The sequence below is a fragment of the Parambassis ranga genome, chromosome 9 (genome assembly GCF_900634625.1).
Source record: "Parambassis ranga chromosome 9, fParRan2.1, whole genome shotgun sequence".
Classification (NCBI taxonomy): Eukaryota; Metazoa; Chordata; class Actinopteri; family Ambassidae; genus Parambassis; species Parambassis ranga.
In genome coordinates this window covers 5,030,751-5,050,746 of record NC_041030.1, presented here as the reverse complement: position 1 = coordinate 5,050,746, position 19,996 = coordinate 5,030,751, and the positions used below count along the sequence as shown (strand labels likewise).

The following is a 19,996-nucleotide window of genomic DNA, read 5'->3' as shown; positions in this document are numbered from 1 at the left end:
CTTGGCAGGTGAGGACTGAGGCTGTTTATCTGCTTTACTCAGGCCTTTGCACTCCACACACACAAATCAACACACAGGCTGTAATCCCACCTCAGCTATGTAAAAGGCACAATATAGACATATGCACCAAACATAGGCGCAAACATCCTCTTCCTTATTATTCACATGCACACATACATAAAAAACATTCTCATTGTATACATATGCGTACATGCAATGCTAATACAGACAACAAATTATGCACACACACACACACAGATGGCTGAGCTGCTGTAGACACATAATTCAAATTAACTCTCATACAAACACATGACAATATGTACACATGCAGATAAATGCTCACATACCCACACACACACACACAGACACACACCATCCCCTCATGTGATACAGCTGCTAGAGCGTCTGAAGGCGAGAGCCTTATCCGCTCGCTGCTCACCAGTGATAACATTCACACTTAACAGATGCTGGAAAGAAAGGTCAATGTTTTTTTTCACCTCTCTCTCCTTCATGGGAAACTATTGGAACAACAGGATTGTATATAGAAACATGCTCGTGTGCAACTCAAGAGTTGCCTAATAGTCAGATTCCTCCAAGGGAGGCTTAACGGCCTCAATTAAAATCACATAAAGGAGGACGTGCGAGTCCTAACTGTATAAACATGTCTCCTCTTTTAGAACAAACAAGGATAAAGAGTTTCCCCCTGACGGAGCCAGGTGGAAGCTGATTTCCACTCTACACTCCCAGGTTGGAGGCAGTAATCAAGATTAGGGAAGTGCCAAGGGAGGCGGCAAAGATGAGTGATGCCCCCCCACCACCACCGTCGTTCTGGACATATGGGTGGGAGGAAACCAGCTTTGCACCCAGCACCCAGGAGACCGAGTGAGCTCTCCCAGCGAGCGCCCCGCTGAGCGGTTTTCAGATTTGGTGAGACAAGGAGGTTTTATGGCAACTGATAGAGGAAACACAGAGGTCTGATTCACAATAGGAAATAGGACGGAGTTAACTTCGGGGTATGGACTCTGAGAAAAACACCTACACTCTGTTTACTAATCTGCAGAGGCTGACGAGCTTAAGCGTGTGAAAATCTTGTTTTGCATTACAGTGATGGTTCAAGGGTGTATACCGTGTTCTAACTGTGGTGCTTGATCAGAAACTAGAAGTCTTAATTTGCACTGCATGAATCAGTGCAATATTACCAATTTACAAGTGCAAGAGGAGCTAAAGTGGCTTATGGTGTGAAACTGTACACAGACTAATTATTCAAGTGTTAAAATCACAATATTATTTAAAGAAACAGGCTATAGTAAAAGGCCCATGGGGACTGACTGGCTGTTGGAGGCAGCCATCAAGAGGCTGCATGAGGAACTGCAGTTTTTTGGTATTACTTTGTTATAAAGTAGGTAAAGTAGCATTTTAAATCAATAAACACTGACTATGCAGATATTTTAATAACATTATTGTTGTTGGGGTTTGACCAAAAGTAGCATGTACTTTGCAAAATAACACATGCATCCTAATAGAATTGCTAGAATTTAACAACCTCTCTTGTGAGTGAAACACAAGTGCTAAACACTGCAGCTTCTCTTGTGGCCTCCGGGGGCCTGGCTCCAAAAGACAGTTTCCCATGTTAAACTGTCCAGCTTTACAGCAGAAATCAACATGTTTACAGCCTGGTACAAATACTGTTTTTGGTCTCTCTTAAAAAGTTCCCTTTTTGTAACCAGTGTATGGAGGTTGATTACTTCAGATAGCTCACTTATTTTAATCATATCAGAAGTAGGGATGTCCCAATCAGGTTTTTCTGCCCTTGAGTCCGAGTCATTTGATTTTGAGTATCTGCCGATACCGAGTCCGGATCCGATATGTTTAGGGTTCTCTACAAAGGCAAATGGCGGGTCACTCATTGCGATCATTTGTGCTATTTTGGCTGTGCTGTCCTGTGCCTCACGCTGTCACAGGGCATTTGTTTCTCTCCGTTTCAAACCTATTACTGCATAAGCAAAACTCTGTGTGTGAGTGTCGAGAGGAGCGCTCGCCACCGCACCATTTCCAGGGCCACAACACCCACAATAACAGCCCAAAACGCATTGCTGCGCACTATAAATACTTCATCCATGTCAAACTGGGAAATGTCGCATCCAAGTCTTGAACCCAGGGCCGCTCTCACCCAAAGTGACACTCATACCCCTAGACAACAAGCCAGAGAGCCATTGACAGCCCTGATACATCTATATCCGAGTACTAATTGGGAGGTAAAGTCCGATTTCCGATCACTTGATCCGATCTGGGCATCCCTAATCATAAGAAATAAAATTGAACTAAAACTGAAAATGTACTGGCTCACAGCAAGAGCTTTCTGTTTCTATAACTGCCTGTAAAAAAATCCCTATATTTTACATTTATTCATTTATTTTACATATAAACAAAATTCCCAAGTAGGTAAGTCTAAAATGTTGAACTGTGTGGCTCTTGATGTCATTCTACTTCTTTACTTGAATTGAAATCAATGGCAATGTGATTAAGTTAGACACAAAAACAACTGGGCTAAGTCTAGGAAAAGATCACAACTTGGGTTAAAAACCCATTTCTCTACCTATCACATCTTATCATAAGACTTTCCCTTGTTGGCAGATTACATTGGCAGACCCCAGGGGGGCCACTTGAGGATGGAAAAAAAAAACGTTTGTTTCATGCCATCACTTTTCACCGGTATTATCCACTGCAGGAGACGACTAAACTTCCTGTCTAATCACTGCATCACTTTTTATTGTCAGACCTTTGGCATATGTTATGCAAATCCCCCGTCATTTACATGGCATTATTGAAATACCACCTATTCTTTTCTTGTGTGTTGCCCTTCAATCCCCTGTTGCCCGCTATCCCAGAAAGCCTTAAAGAAGGGATTTTACTGCAAGATCAAACCTACTGTCTGCTTCCTGAACACATGTTTAATGTACAGTAAACACAGCATTCTGTTAAAGAGTTCAATCATCAGTAGTGTGACACCAATAACTATACCTGACCTCTGCAGATTTTTTATTCTTGTCATCATCTTTGAAGGCTCACTGAATGACTAATGAAATTCTTCCGCTGCAACTCCTTGTGGCAGGGAACTGAAGAATCCATTACAAGCTTTACAGACTGACACCCCCAAACACTGTTCAAATCCTAATCCCATATTGGTTTCAGCCTCTGTAATATTCTTTTCATATAGCTCACTTCATATTTCTCCTCCTCTCATGTCTCAGATGTGTATCGCCGAGTTATTAATATAGTAGAAGGCATGAAAGATAGCTGGAGAAATTAGGACAGCTGTACCAACTTTCTCCAAGCTCCAACAGACGGATTCACTCATCTAATTATGTGTCCAGACAGTCCTCTGACTGGTATCAAACGCATCGTAAATACTTTGGATATGATTTTAATGAAAGCAGATGTCAGTGTTTTTATTCAACAGCACAGCAAATGATTGAGAAAAAAATAGAAATATCCTATGATATTATATTATATATATTTTAATGTGGTCTGTTACACATTAGCGATGTGACATGAATTAATAATGTTTCTCAAACAGCTACTGTATGACCTGCAGCTGTTTAGGTCCATGGCTAGATTAGCTTACTAGGGGGTCCAGGGACATGCATTTGTCACTGGGCATATATTGACTCCCACTATAAATGGCAGCTTCATTATTTCCCCAGACACACAGAAAGCAGGCAGTGCTAGAAATGACACTACAGGGGTCTTGGTTGTCTCAGTGTGAACAAGTCTGAAGCAATCTGACCATAACTTTATTTGGTAATGTGCATCCTGTATGCCCCTAGTTCACATGTGTCAAACTTAAGGCCCGCGGGCAAAATCCAGCCCGCTGCAATGTTCCATCTGGCCCACACCAGGATGTCCAAAACATATATGATCCGGCCCAAATCTATGTTGTCCAACCCTAAGAAAGAAAGAGTACTATAAAATTCTGTGCACACATTCATTGTCCAAGGATACAGCATTTGAAGATACTCTGACTGTACCTTCTATTGGTTTGGATATTAAAAAAAGTGTCAAGGATTTATTTTCATAATAAGGCAATAACCACAAATGTTTTTCACATACTGCATTAAGTTCGATTTGCTTCTATAGGCTGAACATCATTGTGTACGAAACACTGGTGATGTCACCTGTATGATTCTGAAGAGTCGTTTCCAGTCCCTGTGGGAGGCTCTGACTGACGCCATGTTGGCAGCATCACAGTCTGTCTGAACTTCCAGTTAATCCAAATACAGGCAAAGAGGTAGATCGCCTCTCATTGCACACTCATAACGATGCAAATTTGTAAAAATTAATTATAGTTCAATTTTTCTGAGTTTCTGGCTTTACAGAACATGGTGTGACACCAGGGTTGATCATCCCTTCGATTTTTTGATAAAACCTATGCTAACCTACCTTGGACCAAAGCAGGCAACATACAATATTAACAAGCCAAGTAGCAAGTGTATATCACCAGGTTACACACCTGCTACAGTGAAACAAAAACAACACAATGACAAATGCTAAGTCATTAACAAGAGAATGAATTCTAGAGAATGAAATCTAGCATGCTAATTTGATGCTTTAAAACAGAAAATTACCTTCTGTTAATAGGCCTATTCAGCATTGTGTTACCAGAAAGCCTTGAATGGACATTGTTATATCTAGAATTGCACTGCAGCTTGGCTGAAGACTTTAAGGTTTGGTTAGTGCAGTTACAGTGATGTTGAGCTTCTGTTTTAGTTTACATGACCCTTTATTATGTTTAGACTTCAGAGACACATCCAGAAACTGAACCAGCAGCTCCAAGCCTTGGTCATTATTTATTGGAGAGTGCGTACATTACAACTGTTCTGTTGTTCACAAATGTAAAATTTTGCCTTTTGTGGAAATTTAATTTCACCATTGCTGGTCAGCTTTTGTAATTGAGCACAGCTTAGTTAGCATAAAAATAGGTGGACTAAACCCTCTTAATATCAAGGAGACTCTTCGGGATATTTCGTACGATTGCAGTGAGCTGAATCGGGTATTGCTGTATGGGCATAGCCCCTGAGAATAAAGGTTATTATTATCATTTCTATGGTCTGCATATCTGATCAAAGTCATTGTTCTGCATTGTTAAGCTGCAGTAATGTATGCAGCTGACCTGTTGAGAACTTCATCTTTCTTAAGCTGTTTCATCTAGCACATTAAATTAAAAATATTCAGTTTAATGTGCCAGTTGTGTAGACTGGAGAAAAAAAAAAAAATCCACTCCTTTCTATATACACTTATGTATATATGATCATAGTGTGATCCTGTTGAGTGCATTTAAGTGGTAAATTTCTGTGCCTTCTCATCAACTTCACTTCTACATTTCCCAGAATGCCTTTCAGCTGCTTTCAGTCTGAGCAGGAGCAAATAAATACAGTATATTATCGCTTGAGCTATCTGCGAACAACATCTGCAGCAAAAGTGTGTATTGCCTTGCCTTGCAATGCATTCTGGTCCAGTGAGGCCAGTGGAGAGGCAAAAGGTACGCATCTCCCTCTCCGCCATGATGACGTTTTCTCAGTTTAAAATGGTGACGCTTAAATTATGGAAGGTGTTTACAATTACACAAGCAGAATAAACAAGGTGGACATGTCCTCTAATTTTTGCTATAACATTCAGTGTCATTGAAGTGAACTTGGCAAAATGTAATCTGCAGACAGCTGGTGACGATGTTATTTTGTTATAGATCGGACCAGAATAATCTATAAAAAATCAATCAATATCCATGCAAACACTTTGCAGGAGTGCCTGTCCTCAGGTGTTATACAGCACACGTTGCAGATATACACAGTCCTCCGTTAGCTGCTTAGGAACTCAAGGGCATTGTCAGCCTTATCAGTGCCTAGTGATTCATCAGACTAGTTGGTAAATAAGAGATGCTATCGGGTGCTCCTGGTGGCATTGAGGGCCCATGTCCTAATCAATAACATTCCAATTCTTCACTGATCTCCTCCTCTGATTAGCCGGACTAATCCAATACACAATGTTGCTGTCCATTACGGAGGCAGGACAAAGCCTTCCGCGTTAAACCCGCCCTTATCTGTGATTTTGCTTTTACCACTGATATAAGGTGGGCCCGTGCCAGGGGCGATGGCGAGGACATCCTCTGCCTCTTCTAATTGCTAATCCACTTGGGTCGGCAGATGGAGAGGAGAGGAGATTTCACTCGGCCGGGCAGTGGCACAGGCAGTTAAGCGCAGAAAGGTAACCAATTGGCGCACTAGTTTTTTCAGCCCCTTAAATGTGAATCAGGGACAGTGAAGTAGCACGGTTAACAAAAAAAAGGCCAAACGGATTGTCAGTCAGCAAAGCGCAGCAATTGCAGCAGGCACTTACAGACATGGTGATGAACAAGCAGGGCCTAATTTGTGTTAATGAATATGAAATATGCATAATTTTTCCTTCCAGAATGATATGTAATGAGCATAACTGATGGAAGAGGAAATGAACGGCAGAAAGTGTTTAGCATCTGGAGAGTAATATTACGCACATCAGTCCACAGACCTCTGAATTACACGCTCCACACTAAATGTGAGGGGAGAGAACGAGGTTTTTTTGAACCATTTGAAAGTGATGAGTAGAAATTTCACCAGGGTCTTGTCTTTGAAGGCAAACAATGCATCAATTGGATTTTAAAATTTATGAAAAGTCAGGTAACTTCACTTACTGCTGGCAGCTTAATGTAGCTGAATAAGAAAATATTTACTACACAAACAACAAAAATAACAATGTAAAACAAATGGAGTACAGAAGTGATTTTTTTTACTTTACTTACCTTACTACCTTATCAGTAGTAGATAAACACGTAAAAATGCTTTTTACGTGTTTATCCACTACTGATAAGGTGCTTATAATATTAAGTCCAAAAGCCCAGAGGTTTATCAGCACATACAAAGTAGAAACTTAAGTTGTTTGAATGCACCTTGGTGTTAATGCAGGATAATGTTCAGTCAAAGTAAAGCCTGTGTTATTGCTGCCTGGTCCTCACTACACCACACTACACTGTCAACCGGTACTATAGAGACAGCCAGACACTGCTGCAACTGGCAGTCACCAGTCTATAACCGAAAACCTGTGTCAAAGGGCTGAGGAAGTGCAGCCGGGCAGGAGTTAATCTTTGGTTGGTTCACTTATCTTCTGTCTCAGAATCAATAGAAATATGCCTATTTAGGCATGTCTATGTTGAAAATACAGTAAATAGCCAATAGCCTGTAAAAAATCTGTTGATTATCCAGAAAAAAACATATCCCACTGCATCCACATAGGAGACCAGTGAATTACAATACTTACTTACAATACTATGCAAGCATGTGTTTTCTATATGGACATAGTGCCCTGTAACTATATGATAGCAAGCTTTACCTTAATTGTTTTTACCTGCCTATACTGGTGCACCAGATGCATTATTGCTCTTTATGCAGAGCTGTAATCACGCTGTGATTCCTGTGTTAGTCATACCTTTATGCTGCTCACTTGCAATCAACTTCTGATTACATGGATTTGAATACATATCTTCATGGATTTGGTGCTGCCCCCCTCCCCCTAACCTCCTACTTTGGTTGGTTTTCAACCTCACAATTTAACTTACAACACCTACTGTTTTTACATTCAAACATAATATGTTAACATACAGTGTTATTTTATTTCATCATCCCTTCATTCTATTTTCTTCACTCTATATTGGCATACAAAGGTATAATCCAATCATAATAGGAGTAAAGCCCCTTTAAACAAGCTGCTTTTTTGCTCATAACACACTGTCATGAAAGGGAATGCACAGGTGTAAAAATAGCATTAACAATGTCACAGTTCCATTAAATTGCACTAAGCCATGACAGCATGCAGAGTATAGCATCTTATTAATATTATTAATTGCATTATTACATTTCCTGCTAAGGTGTGTTCAAATGTCTGCTGTGCCTCCACACAGGTCGCTTGTTGAATTATGTTGAATAATGCTGTTGTAACAGATGCCATGAAGTGCCCCCCCCCATCCCCTACCCCCAACCTAACCCCTCCTGTTAAAAAAATAATGACTCAAAGCACAGTTTAATTATAGAGTTTGCACAAAGATAGCAATGAGGCTATCACAGTAGCATGTCAACAGAAAAAAAAAGATCAGGTTTGGTGTTGGATACTAGAGGGAAGCTGCGAGGCTGTGGAGGAGGCATCTCCGCCATTAATCACACTGTCTTCTGTGGCATGGAAACAGGAATATTAATAGAAGTCTTCTCAAAGCAGAGAACTGCTTTGGTGGACTTGTTATTATTGGACCAAATCACATTATTTGTGTGAGTGTGTGTGTATTGTTTGCTACAGTCACAAGAACTAAAGACATTGACATCTGTCAAACAAAAGGAAACATAGGACTGAGGAAATGATAACAGAGCATGGCCTTAAAGCTGTCTGAATCAACATTTTGTATGCATAGTATGTATTAAAAAAACTTTTAGGATGTTTCAGCTTCTTGTTTCAGTGAAATTCTCCAAAAATAAATATATAAACTATCAGCACTTGTCATCACAAGCATCATCATCATCATCATCAGTGACTTGCTCGTGGCCCAGCAGTCATGCGGTCAAATTCGTCAACAATTATTTCATTGTTTTTTTTAATCAACAATTCAACTTTCATTTTGTTTTGTTTGTTTATACTGCACACAGACATGTTAGAGTTCTCTCCAGCTGTGTCTGTGCTGTTCAGTACAGAACTTTATGTTCATATGCAGCAGTGCAAAAACACACAAAAGCGGATTTAGGTTCTGACAGCATGCCAGCAGGGTTAACCATTAGAGCTGGCTAGAAGCTGTTAAACAGATACTATTTATTTATAAGACACTTGCTGACAGTTGAATTCACCTATGAATTCAGCTTTTTAGTTGTAAGCGTGCAGAGACCTGAGTCTCACTCTAATTCTGGTACCAGAAATTTCAGGTTTGTTAACACAGCAGCTGCGCGTCTGTAGCCTTGAGGCAGAGTGAGCCTTTGGTATACTGCCGCACTCTTTATCTGTCAAATCCACTGATTAGCTTCCCTCCTGCGGGATGCTGTGGATTATGAAGTGAGCGTAGTGAACACCACCCAGTGAACTTTCCCTTGTACTTTGTTTTCCTCCTCTGCATACGGAAACTGCAACCAATTGAAGTTCCAAATTTCATTTCGCCATTATCAAGCTCACAACAATTTCACAGCACAGCAATCACACTATAATGAACTTCCAGAAGCAATTAAAGCCTCCTTCCTGTGGAGGGACCTTCATGAATACAAGAAAGAAGACTTTCTTGCAGCCTCTAATCACAGAGCATTCCAGCCGAGGTGTCACATTGGCTTTGTTGTTTGCCAGATATCCCTTCAGGAGGCCTCAGTCAGGTTCCGTAATCAACACGCTCCCACCCGACGAAAAACGAATAGCACCTAATTGGTATGGCCTCCCTCCACCTCCAATCACAAACCCGCCCTGAAATTCACATCAAACACCCGTAGACCCTGTTTAAACAGTACTGGTGCATTATTTTAAGGTTTCCATCTGGTCTAGCCTGAGGGCCTACATATCTCCTAAGTGTTGAGCCCAGGACATGGTCCAAACATGGAATTACTTAACACCTACGCCATTTCATTTCTTAACATGAAAGCAAAAAGTAAACAACTGAGGCGTGAAAAGCATCGCAACAAGGAAGTGCAATCATTGGTTTTAAATAACTGCAACACCATTTAGAAAGGAATCAGCTTTATTTTCTCTGCATAGCATTTAATATGACTAATAAGAGGAGCAACAGGCCAATAAAGCAGGTGCTCTCCTGAGAGGAGAAGTCAGGCTAAAGGGGTACTCCAGTAATTTAGACTAGCAGAGAAGACTCATAAAAGATGCATTAAATGGTAAAAAAAAAGAAAAAAACAGCTGCAGAGTATCTGGTAATTAGCAAATGCACAAAAAAACCCAGGTTTCTACATTTCATTCCGACTGCATCGCATACAGAGGCATGGTCAGGGTCTGTAAGCATCCAGTAGCACTGGGGATAGGAGCAGGAACAGACGCTGTAAGGTTTGTGTTAGTCCACTTCTTTCAGGCAGCACACCATGATGTTGAAGGCGCAGGAGCTGTAGTCATTTCTACAGAAAACACATCAGTGTGCACTTTCAAAGGATGTTCCCCCACATTGTGCACTGACCAATCCATTGTCACAAAAAAACAGCACATTTGCCCATAGAAGCTGCAAAAGTCGGTGATGGGAGGTCGGTGCTGGCTATAGCTTTGTTCAAGACTATCACCACCTTTTATGGAGTTTAGTCAGCTCTCTGCAATGCATGCAACAAACTATATTCAGATACAACAGGTGGGTCATTGGCTCAGATATCAAAATAGTCATAAAAGTGCAACAGCCTGTGCCAGCAATCGTTTGGAAAATGGAAATAAAGTGATACTTTTTTCAGAACTTCATCCTCAAAGCTAACCAAATGGTGAGTTAACAGCAAATGAAAGGTGCAAAACTTGACAGTCAAGTGTCTACCATGTTACCAGGTGTAGCTATGAGAATATGTTGGCTAGAATGAAACTAGAACACAACATGCACTGCACTTACAGAAGAGGAGATGCTGACAACACAGAAAGGGTTTGGTTTTACAAAGTCCTCTCTTGAGCAGACCACCGTGCTGTTCAGGTGTTGTAAAACTCAGTATGCAATAAAAGTGGCAGCAGGACAAACTTGTTCTAACACCTGAGACTAAAGCATTAGCTGCCTGACACTGCAGCCTGTATAAAGCTCTGGTGTTTTATATCAGGAGATGCATTGTAAAAGCCTGGATTTATATGGATGCTGAAAACAGTTGATAAAGAGTGCAAATATTTTGCACTTGGATGGTTCATGCCGGTTGCTTTAAGCAGCTTAGTTGTTGTGAATGTTTCTCTTTACAGTGTTTAAGCTAATTGCCCTCCAGGTAATGATTTTCTATTGTTTGTATAGGCTTCTGTCCGAGGAAACGAAGTCCACTGAAAACACAGTTTTTGAGTTTGTGTAAAATGCCCCTTTTGCGCCATGCTTCACATGCAAAATCGCTACATATGTATTTTTTAACACTCTTGTCAAGCGAATAATCCCTGCACCTAAAGATATTAATTTGTCAGGCACCTCAACTGTCCAAATGGCTTTGTCTTTCATCCATCCACCCAAACCCATTCTCCATACGTGTGTTTTTTCCCCCACTGTTATCACACTACTTATGGCTTTGCTCTTGGCAGAACACCACCATAGTTAAAGAGAAGACATCCATCTCAGGTAAAAGTAGGAAATGAGGAAAAATGGCTGATGCTTGTGTTTTCTCTCTGCTGCACTGCTGCTATTTCACCTGCAGGAAACCACAGATGTTGTGACTTTTTTTTACATGAAGGATAGGATTCCTTTAAAACAGCTGTTTAATTGTGTATTAATAGGGGAGAACATTGTAAGATGTTTTTATCTTTGCTCATGAAAACCACATTTATGTTTAATTCATAAACATTCCTCACTATAAATATTTATAGTCACCGATTCAACGAGTGAGTTTTGAGGTCAATCTGGGACATCTGGTCATCTAACCACCTAGCTTCTAATCTCCAAAGTGGTGATCAGGGTCTACATCTACCAAGTTATGTTATAAACAAATGTACTGTGCAGTTGTGTAAATAATTAGTGTTTGACAGAAGTAAACTCTTGACCATCCAAACTTAAATAAGTCATTTTTTGCAATTTTATTAAAAGTTATTTCACAGTTTCCTGCACTCTACACCCACACTAATAAAATTCTTTCAGGCTATGCTCTATAAGGCAGGGTGACCCATAACATCCACTCCATAAACTCTGAGGAAGAACTTCTTAAATTACATAATAATTTAAAAATATACATTTAAGAAGTGAATAATTAGACGTTCAACAAACTTGAAGGTCTGCAATCAACTTCTGATGTGGTTGCAGTGGAGGGAGGGGGTGTGTGATCCTAACTGAAAAGCAGTCCTCTCCATTTCTGTGACTTGTGTGAAACTAGCTGAAATTGTGCTGATGTGGTGAAGTATACACTCATCTACTGCAAGGAGCTTAGAATAAGCACATACTGCACATATTGCTTGACCCAGCTATGATTACTGAAGCTGCTCTGCCTTTGTTAGCTTTTAGACTTAAACCATCTGAGGCCACACAGATATTCTTCGGCTAAAGTGAGAACCAGCTTTCTCCGCGGAGCCGGAGATGCAACATTAAATCATCACTTCTGCAGTATCAGCCGTTATTCATCAAATAAAAGCGCATGGCCTTCACTGGGTTTGTGTTTTTAAATCAAACATGCTGGATGCAAGTGTTGCTTAAATGAAAAGCACTCTCTGCAGTTTAAATGTAACTTCTCTACAGAGAAGGGGGGGGGGGGTGAAAAAAGAAAGCTGTGACCTCAGAGGCTCCAACTGAAGGATCTAACTGTGATGTTGACAGGTCTGCAATGAACCACCAGTCACCGGGGGCTTTTTTAAAAGCCCAGGAACTGTGAATAAAAGGAGCCGAATCACCATGGCAATTTATAATTGCCTTTTTACCTTTAAATCTATAAAATTTATAATCAATGACGACCTGGCAGCTAGTGCTCTTTTCACAAGCCTGGCAATCAAGACAAAACCTTGAAACAGCTTTAAATTAATGGAGATCCAAAATCAGTATTCATTATTATCAGTCATTATTAATGGGTTTAGCAGCACCAGATGATGGTGATGCTAACATAAAACTAATCAGTGGGCACAACTAGTACATAGTCATTTTATTGGACAATGCTATGAATGTTTTGGATTGATATGTTTGTTATACAAATTAGGGATGTCCCGATCAGAGGATTTAACCTAATTTACAGTCAATATACAGTCATTTGATTTTGAGTATCTGCCGACACTGAGTCCTGATCCGATACATTTTTAGAAATAATCTAAACTAAACTAAACTATGCTGGATTAATCCGCTGAAACGTGTTCACGTTGACAGCACTAATACATATATATCCGATTCTTGATCGGGAGGTAACGTCCGATTGCAATCAAGTCTGAAACCACGTAATCGGGCCCGATTTCCGATCACGTGATTGGATCGGGGCATCCCTAATAAAAACAATACTAATACTAATGATGCTAGACCAGTGCCAACTGGCACACACACAGATACAGCCTGGTGCTGATTATGTTGGATTCTATAAATGTTGTCCTACCTGTGGTGAGGTCCTTGTACTCCTGGGAGAAGTGCTCATTCTGGTGCACCCACTCCCCGTTGCATTTAAAGAAAATCTGTAAGGCGGGCGCGGCTCGGCAGCGCAACTTGATCGGGTTGCTTTTGATGATGTAGGCGTCCTCCGGCTCCTGGATGAAGTGTGGCAGGGTGCCCTGCACTGAGGGCAGGGTGTCGGTCTGAGCATCACCCGTGGCGCCTGCAAACCAAAGACCCCTAGGTTACTTCACTGTTCATCATCAAAAAACAATAGTTTTTAGAAACGAAAAAAAAGCTGTTTCCTTAGTTGGAAATGACATTCTGGTGCATTTTGTTCTACTAACAACAGCAATTGCTTGCACATTTAAAAACACGGCACAGTGGACAGTGTTTTGAATTTCCCATTTATCAAAAGCTAACATATTGCAGAAAGGCATGTATACAGGGAGCACAATTCATCCCCATTCGAGCAAAACTGTTCTCCTCAGAGCAATTTGCAGATGAATGAAATCAGAGCGGAACAAGTGGAGAGGAATTAGGAGGGGACTGATTACCTAAATTGTGGCTGTGGAGTCTGAATACATCTTATCTCAGCCACAAGGCCTGGATTTTGGTCCACACAAAACAGCCTTTGTGCTGGGACCAACGTGCCACCGTCTTCAACGGCAATTCACGGCAGGTTGCCCCCTTTTTTCCACTTTGGTCCAGTTCAGGACTATTGTTGGTTGTGGCAGCTCATCGATCTAAAAGCAGTTTTGAAAACAGGGGATCTTGGAGATTGCGGGACGTTGTATAATTTTTCTTTTAAGCTAGGTCTCGCCCTCACACAGGGTCCTGTGATGCTAGCAGAGAGAGAGAGAGAGCTCTGCAGGCTGGGACAATAAGGAACAGGATGTTTGTGCTCCTGCCATCCCCGGGATCCTTCTCAGAATTACACCTCAATCCCATCAAGGCAGCTCCAGCTAAGCTATTCAGTGCCGTAAAAAGCCCATGAAAGCTATTATTCCCCCACCATCAAATCCAATTCTGTCCCTTGAAATCGAATCGGCCCTCTCCCCACCTCTCTCAATCAATGTTGTCCTTGTTAAATGGGTAAATGAATGGATGTGGGTGTAAAGAGGGGCCACACATAAAACAAACAGACAGGGAGGTAAATGAATGGAAGTAATATGCTGACATTATCTACTGTAGGACAGGAAGACATCTGTATACAGCTTCCTTTAAACATGCATTGCGCCATTAAACCTGTTTTCAACATTTGCTGAAATAAGAATAGAATCAAAGCTCTTACAACAAACATGGCTGCTACTGTACAGACATGTCTGATAAAATCCTCCATTAGGAAGCACCACACATGAATTACACTTAAATAGACACTGTGACTCTTGAAAGAGAGAAATGTTGTTTTCTGAAACTTAACAAAGTAAATATTTCTCCTAAATCTAACCATGAAGTCCTATGGACGTCTTCATGGTCACACTGTGACCACCTGCCTAACATTGCTCAGGCCCCCTTTTTGTCAGTAAAACAGCCCTGACCAGTCAATATATGGCTTCTGGAGACCTCTGAAGCTGTGCTGTGGTTCTTTCAGCTATTGGGAACCTTGGAAGGTCAAATTTACACCATGAATTGTGTTTGTCAAACCATTCTTCAGTCAGGGAGCATTATTCTGCTGAAAGTGTCCAGTGGCACCAGTGAATACTGGGTGGACATGGTCTGCAGTAATAGGTAGGTAGGTGCAATGTGTCCAAGTATCATCCACACAGGCACCTGGCCATTTATGTGATTTCAAGAAAAAAAATGTGATTCATCGCACCAGGCCAGCTTTTCCCATTGCTCTGTGGTGTGGTTCTGAAGGTGTCAGCATGGGCACACTACAGTGCCCTATGCACAACAAACAGTGATGCACTGTATGTTCTGATATATTTCCAGCAGAAACAGAACAGTTTGGATGATGGATTAACACACACTCGCTAGTCGTATCTCCCAACATGCATCAGTGAGCCTTGGTCACAGACTCACCACTTTTCATTCCTTGCAGCACTGCTGCAGACCTTAACGGCCTACAAGAGCTGCAGGGTTGGAGATGATCTGAATCAGCCATCAATTTGTTTGCCCTAAATTCTTATGCCTGCTTCCAACACACAGCTGAGAGGAACCATAATAACAAGATCACACTTATTAACATCACCTGTCAGTGGTCAGATTGTTATGGCTGATTGGTGTATGACCTTAAGCCATGTTCTCCTGTTTAAGGAACATTTTAATCTTTTTTTTTTTTTTTAATACTGTCATACTACACAGTTTCCACTTTAGTCTTAACATTTTGTAACTAAGGACAACTCTGTATCTCTTCAGTTTAAAGTACACTACAGTTTATATAATATTTTCTGTATCTTGTCACATCAGAATAACATGTGGGACTGAAGTTTATAGCTGCATAAAACAACAGATGGCACACAGTAAGTTAGATGTTACGTTTTTTACGGCCGTGTTGTAAAATCAGAAAAAAAACAACAACAGGGACCTGCACGTAGCACAAAACAGTGAAAAACATTAAAGACTCAAACCCAGTTCTTCTCAGGGGTTGAAAAAAGGTCATAAAAATATCATTCATATCTGAGCACATCAGATAAAAGTTTTTTTTTTATGTTTTTAATTATTATTATCACTCACATGTACAGACATTTGCATGTGTCTGTCATGCATGATTTTTTTTTAAGCAAACAACAGAGGATAGAGTTTGCCGCAGAGGAATCAATGCTGAGTTGGTTTCCTAATGTTGGAAAATCACAGGCAGAGAAGCAGTGTGAGGCGAGGTTTTGCTCTCAGAGGGACGTCAGTCTTTTTTTGTCCATATGTAAGACCACATGTGGAGGGAAGCTATTACACGGGCTACCACAAGCTGTTTGCCATACACACCATGAGCCATTTGCTTGTATGACTTATATACCCTTTGCATCAAACTAAAACATTCTTATTCTCTGTCTTCTTATATCTGCTAATCATCAGCCTTATCTTTAAACTCCTGCATTATCAAAGGACAGATGAACGGTGTCTAACCTGCTGCAACCTGTGCCACATTATGCGCGAGCTATTTTCAAACCAATATCACCAAGCTCCGTCTGCACACTGTGCCAAGTCTCTGGTGAGAGAAAAGTTTCTCTTGTGGAGTGCAAATTAATGAAATTTTTTTTTTTCTCTTTTTTTTTTTCCTCACAAGCTGCTCGTCATGCATCACATTTTAAATGCAGATATTAACATCAGGCTGTTACGCCACCGCTTGCAATATTTAAATTTGGCTATATAAATAAATAAGCAGAGTGATTACAACTGGTGAGGATAAATAATGGCCACTATTAACTCTAATGCAATTTCGACAAAACAATATGCATTAAATCTACTTTTAAATAACATTGAAAAGAGGGTGGAGGATCATTTAGGAGGCTTGATTACAGCAGCAGCAAGAAAATGGTACTTGTTCCTGTTTTATGTCTTTGTACTGCATTTTGGTAAATGCATGCCGGTCCAGTTAAGACAAAGGCAGCTTCAATTGTTTCTCAACATTTTGCATTTTGCAGTTTTGGAGACAGGTGAAACAGAAACACGCATAAATACATGGAGAAACTGATGTGGTTATTAAAAATTCACTATATTTGCACAGAAAGTAATATATACAAGACATATAAGAGGCATACAAAAAATAAATAAATACATAAATGTGGAAAAAAACGAGGGTGGTGAAAAGGGATGTGCATGGTAACATCTGATTGTAGTTTGAATCAGTCACCCAAATTTATCCAAGTCTGTCAGAGCTCTCACTGAGTGACGAAGCTGTTATTTTTTTTGTTTCAAAAGTACTTCGGTTACCTCTTTGGGGAAACCTGAATCCTCATTCAACCTCATCCCTGGGTGAACCAAATCCTCCTTCCCCACCACTACAGCACGCAGGAAACAAAGACAATGTCACATTTTACTTCTCAGACACTGATGAGGGGCCAAAATTACAGTGAACTCTACTTCATTTTAAGGAGCAACAAGGCAAGACAGTAAGCGTGTTGTGATGTAGTGCAAGTATAGGACCTCCCCCCACAGAAACTTCCACCACTATGCGTCACTTTCAATGACGTATAATGAAAAGTAGGTCAAACTTGAGTGAACTATTGTGACAACATCCGAGTGCTAATGAAAGCAAAGAATTCAAAATCCAGAATTTGCACGACATATGACAAAATTGTGTGACACTTTTCAGAATGGTGTGTGCTATATTATTATGTGACAGCCTCGGCCAGAGGCACTGTGCCTCCGGGTTGCCTGCCTGTCCTATTTTTAAGGAATACCTTTACAGAATTTCTTCAAATTTGGCACACATGTTCACTCAGACCCAACGATGCACTAATTATAATCAGCTGGTCAAAGGTTAAAGGTCGCTATGGCCTAATTTAGAGAATTCATACACTATTAATGACATCACATTGTAAATGTGACGAAAAACATTTTATTATATTCCTTCACTATATATGATTTACTACCTTAACAACATGTGAGTCTGGACACCATGTCAGCTGAAATGTTGGTGGAGGAATACATCGGCAAGATGGTTGGCATTATACAGTGGCAGACTCAGTGTTTTATTACTCATATCTGCATTAACACAGAGGTAAAAAAAATCACTAATGTCACCTCAGTTAAATAAATAAGTAATGTATTGTCAAATTTACACTAATATAAACTTACTTTAATGCAGTTTATGACAAATACAATCAAATCTGGGGTAGAAAAAAAAAACACCACAAAAAAATATCTCAATAATAACTGCATGTGTAGTGGCCACATGTGACTTTTTGCAATAAGTCCTAAAAAAAAAAAAAACTACTTCAGAGTGTCAGAGAGGCTATGAGTCACTTAATGACCAGACTTTCATGACAGAAATTAATTTATAAATTTAACATGTGGGCAGGTTTGTTGTCAGTTGTTTAAGATGATTTTCCTTCACTGATTATTTTACAATATTTTGTGTTCTCTCTTCTTCATGATTGTGCTGTTTCCATGGAGATGCAGGACTTTGATATAATATAAAGTTTATTATGACAGGAGTGAAAATCTAATCACAAAAGCATGGCATGTTGTCTTACATGTTACTATTGGTAACACGATGAGTTGAAAGACACTATTTTAAATCTGCGTAACAACAGAATCCTTATTTAAACTTTCCACTAAAAAATTAAAATGTCAATTTCTGCAATAAAATACTCTCAGTAAGTCTCCACTTTAGCTGTATGCGCGTTGCATGCATTATGGCGATGTGCTGGCGTCTAGTGGCAGTTTTAAGTAGGCAGGCTTATGCAAAGGCCACTTCAATCGGCAATCGTCTTGTCGTACCTTACATTAACGACGTAGACAGTTTTATGTTTTTGCAGCCTTAATTCCAGATCCTGTCCTAGTTTAAATTGCATTGATTATGAAAGCTTAATGACGCAACAGTAACTGCTCTGATGGACAATTTTATTAACATTAGAAATCTTCCTTTTAGTCTGTTAATTGATGATAATGAATGTCAAAAGCAGAAGCATGAAAGCCAGTGCTGACAAGGAAGCACATTTTATTGCCTTCACAAATTTATATGGAGGCCAGCTAATAAAATTAAAATTGTTCAACCAGAGTAAAACGCTGCTTCAACATCATATAAAGCACTAACACATGTAATGGTTAGGGCATGTGATCCTCTTCTTCTTCTGAGCATTTCAACTCTAATCTAGCTAATTGCTGTTATGATGAATAAAAAACTAGTCTGACGTTGCCGAGCCCACACCAGCTTCTCCTTTCCCATTGCACAACAGCTAATGACACGCCGTGTCCTTTTTTCCCAGCACATTCGAAGATAGCAGATAATTGGAACAAGGTGACAATCCATGCTCCATAAACCTGGAGCAGTAGCTGCTCCACCCATGATGGATCCTCATAAATATCAGCCTTAATGAAGGAAATGACTGTGGCACCAATAAGTCACTTATTTCCTCATTATACTGCTTAATTTTAACGCAGCCTCTAAAAATGCTCCCTCAACCTATTTGCTGCAAGTCACAGTTTTCTACCCGACGTAGCGTGACGTGTCGTAGCAGAGGACCTGCAGATTGATAAATGCCCTGGGCATCAATCTGCATACGGGGGACGAACATGGCATCAGCGCTGTTGGCTCGGGCAGGCTGACAATGCCTCGGAGCCAGGGGACCGTGTTGAACAAAAACAGATTTAAATCAACAATCTCTTAGAGACATGCCAGGGCAATAAGTGCTACATGGTCGTGTTGGTTATGCAAGGAGGGCTTGAGACAGTAGGCAGATTTTAATGATGGAACAGTGTCCACTGTTGAAGCATTTCTGCAGCCCCTGGAGGCTGCCATGCTCTTCACATACCACAGTACAAACTGTTTGACCACAAACAAGGCACTGGCAATTTTGCGATGTTCATAGATTGGTGGGTAGAATGAATATGCTCTCCCGCTTCCAAGAAAATGTTCTTTTATAGCACAGACAAGAAGATGGTCTTTGGAAAAATCTCCCGATGTGAGTCATTTTAATTCAGTTTGATAATGCCACAAATCAATTCTGAACAAAATACTTGATATAGTAAATAATAAAAAGTGCACTTAGGTACTCCAGTTCAAACCATAACCATAATAAAGTCAAAAACCATTCACATGAGTCCTTACAGACATTAATTTAAAAGGTC

General features: G+C 40.3%; 1 protein-coding gene across 1 annotated transcript in view; it reads right to left on the bottom strand.

The window, feature by feature from the left end:
* Window positions 1-19,996, bottom strand: part of unc5db (unc-5 netrin receptor Db) — a 167,530-nt gene that overhangs the window by 76,866 nt on the left and 70,668 nt on the right. Inside the window, exon 2 of the mRNA XM_028414284.1 lies at window positions 13,269-13,484. Within this exon, the coding sequence (XP_028270085.1) occupies window positions 13,269-13,484 (216 nt within the window). The remainder of the gene's footprint in view (window positions 1-13,268; window positions 13,485-19,996) is intronic.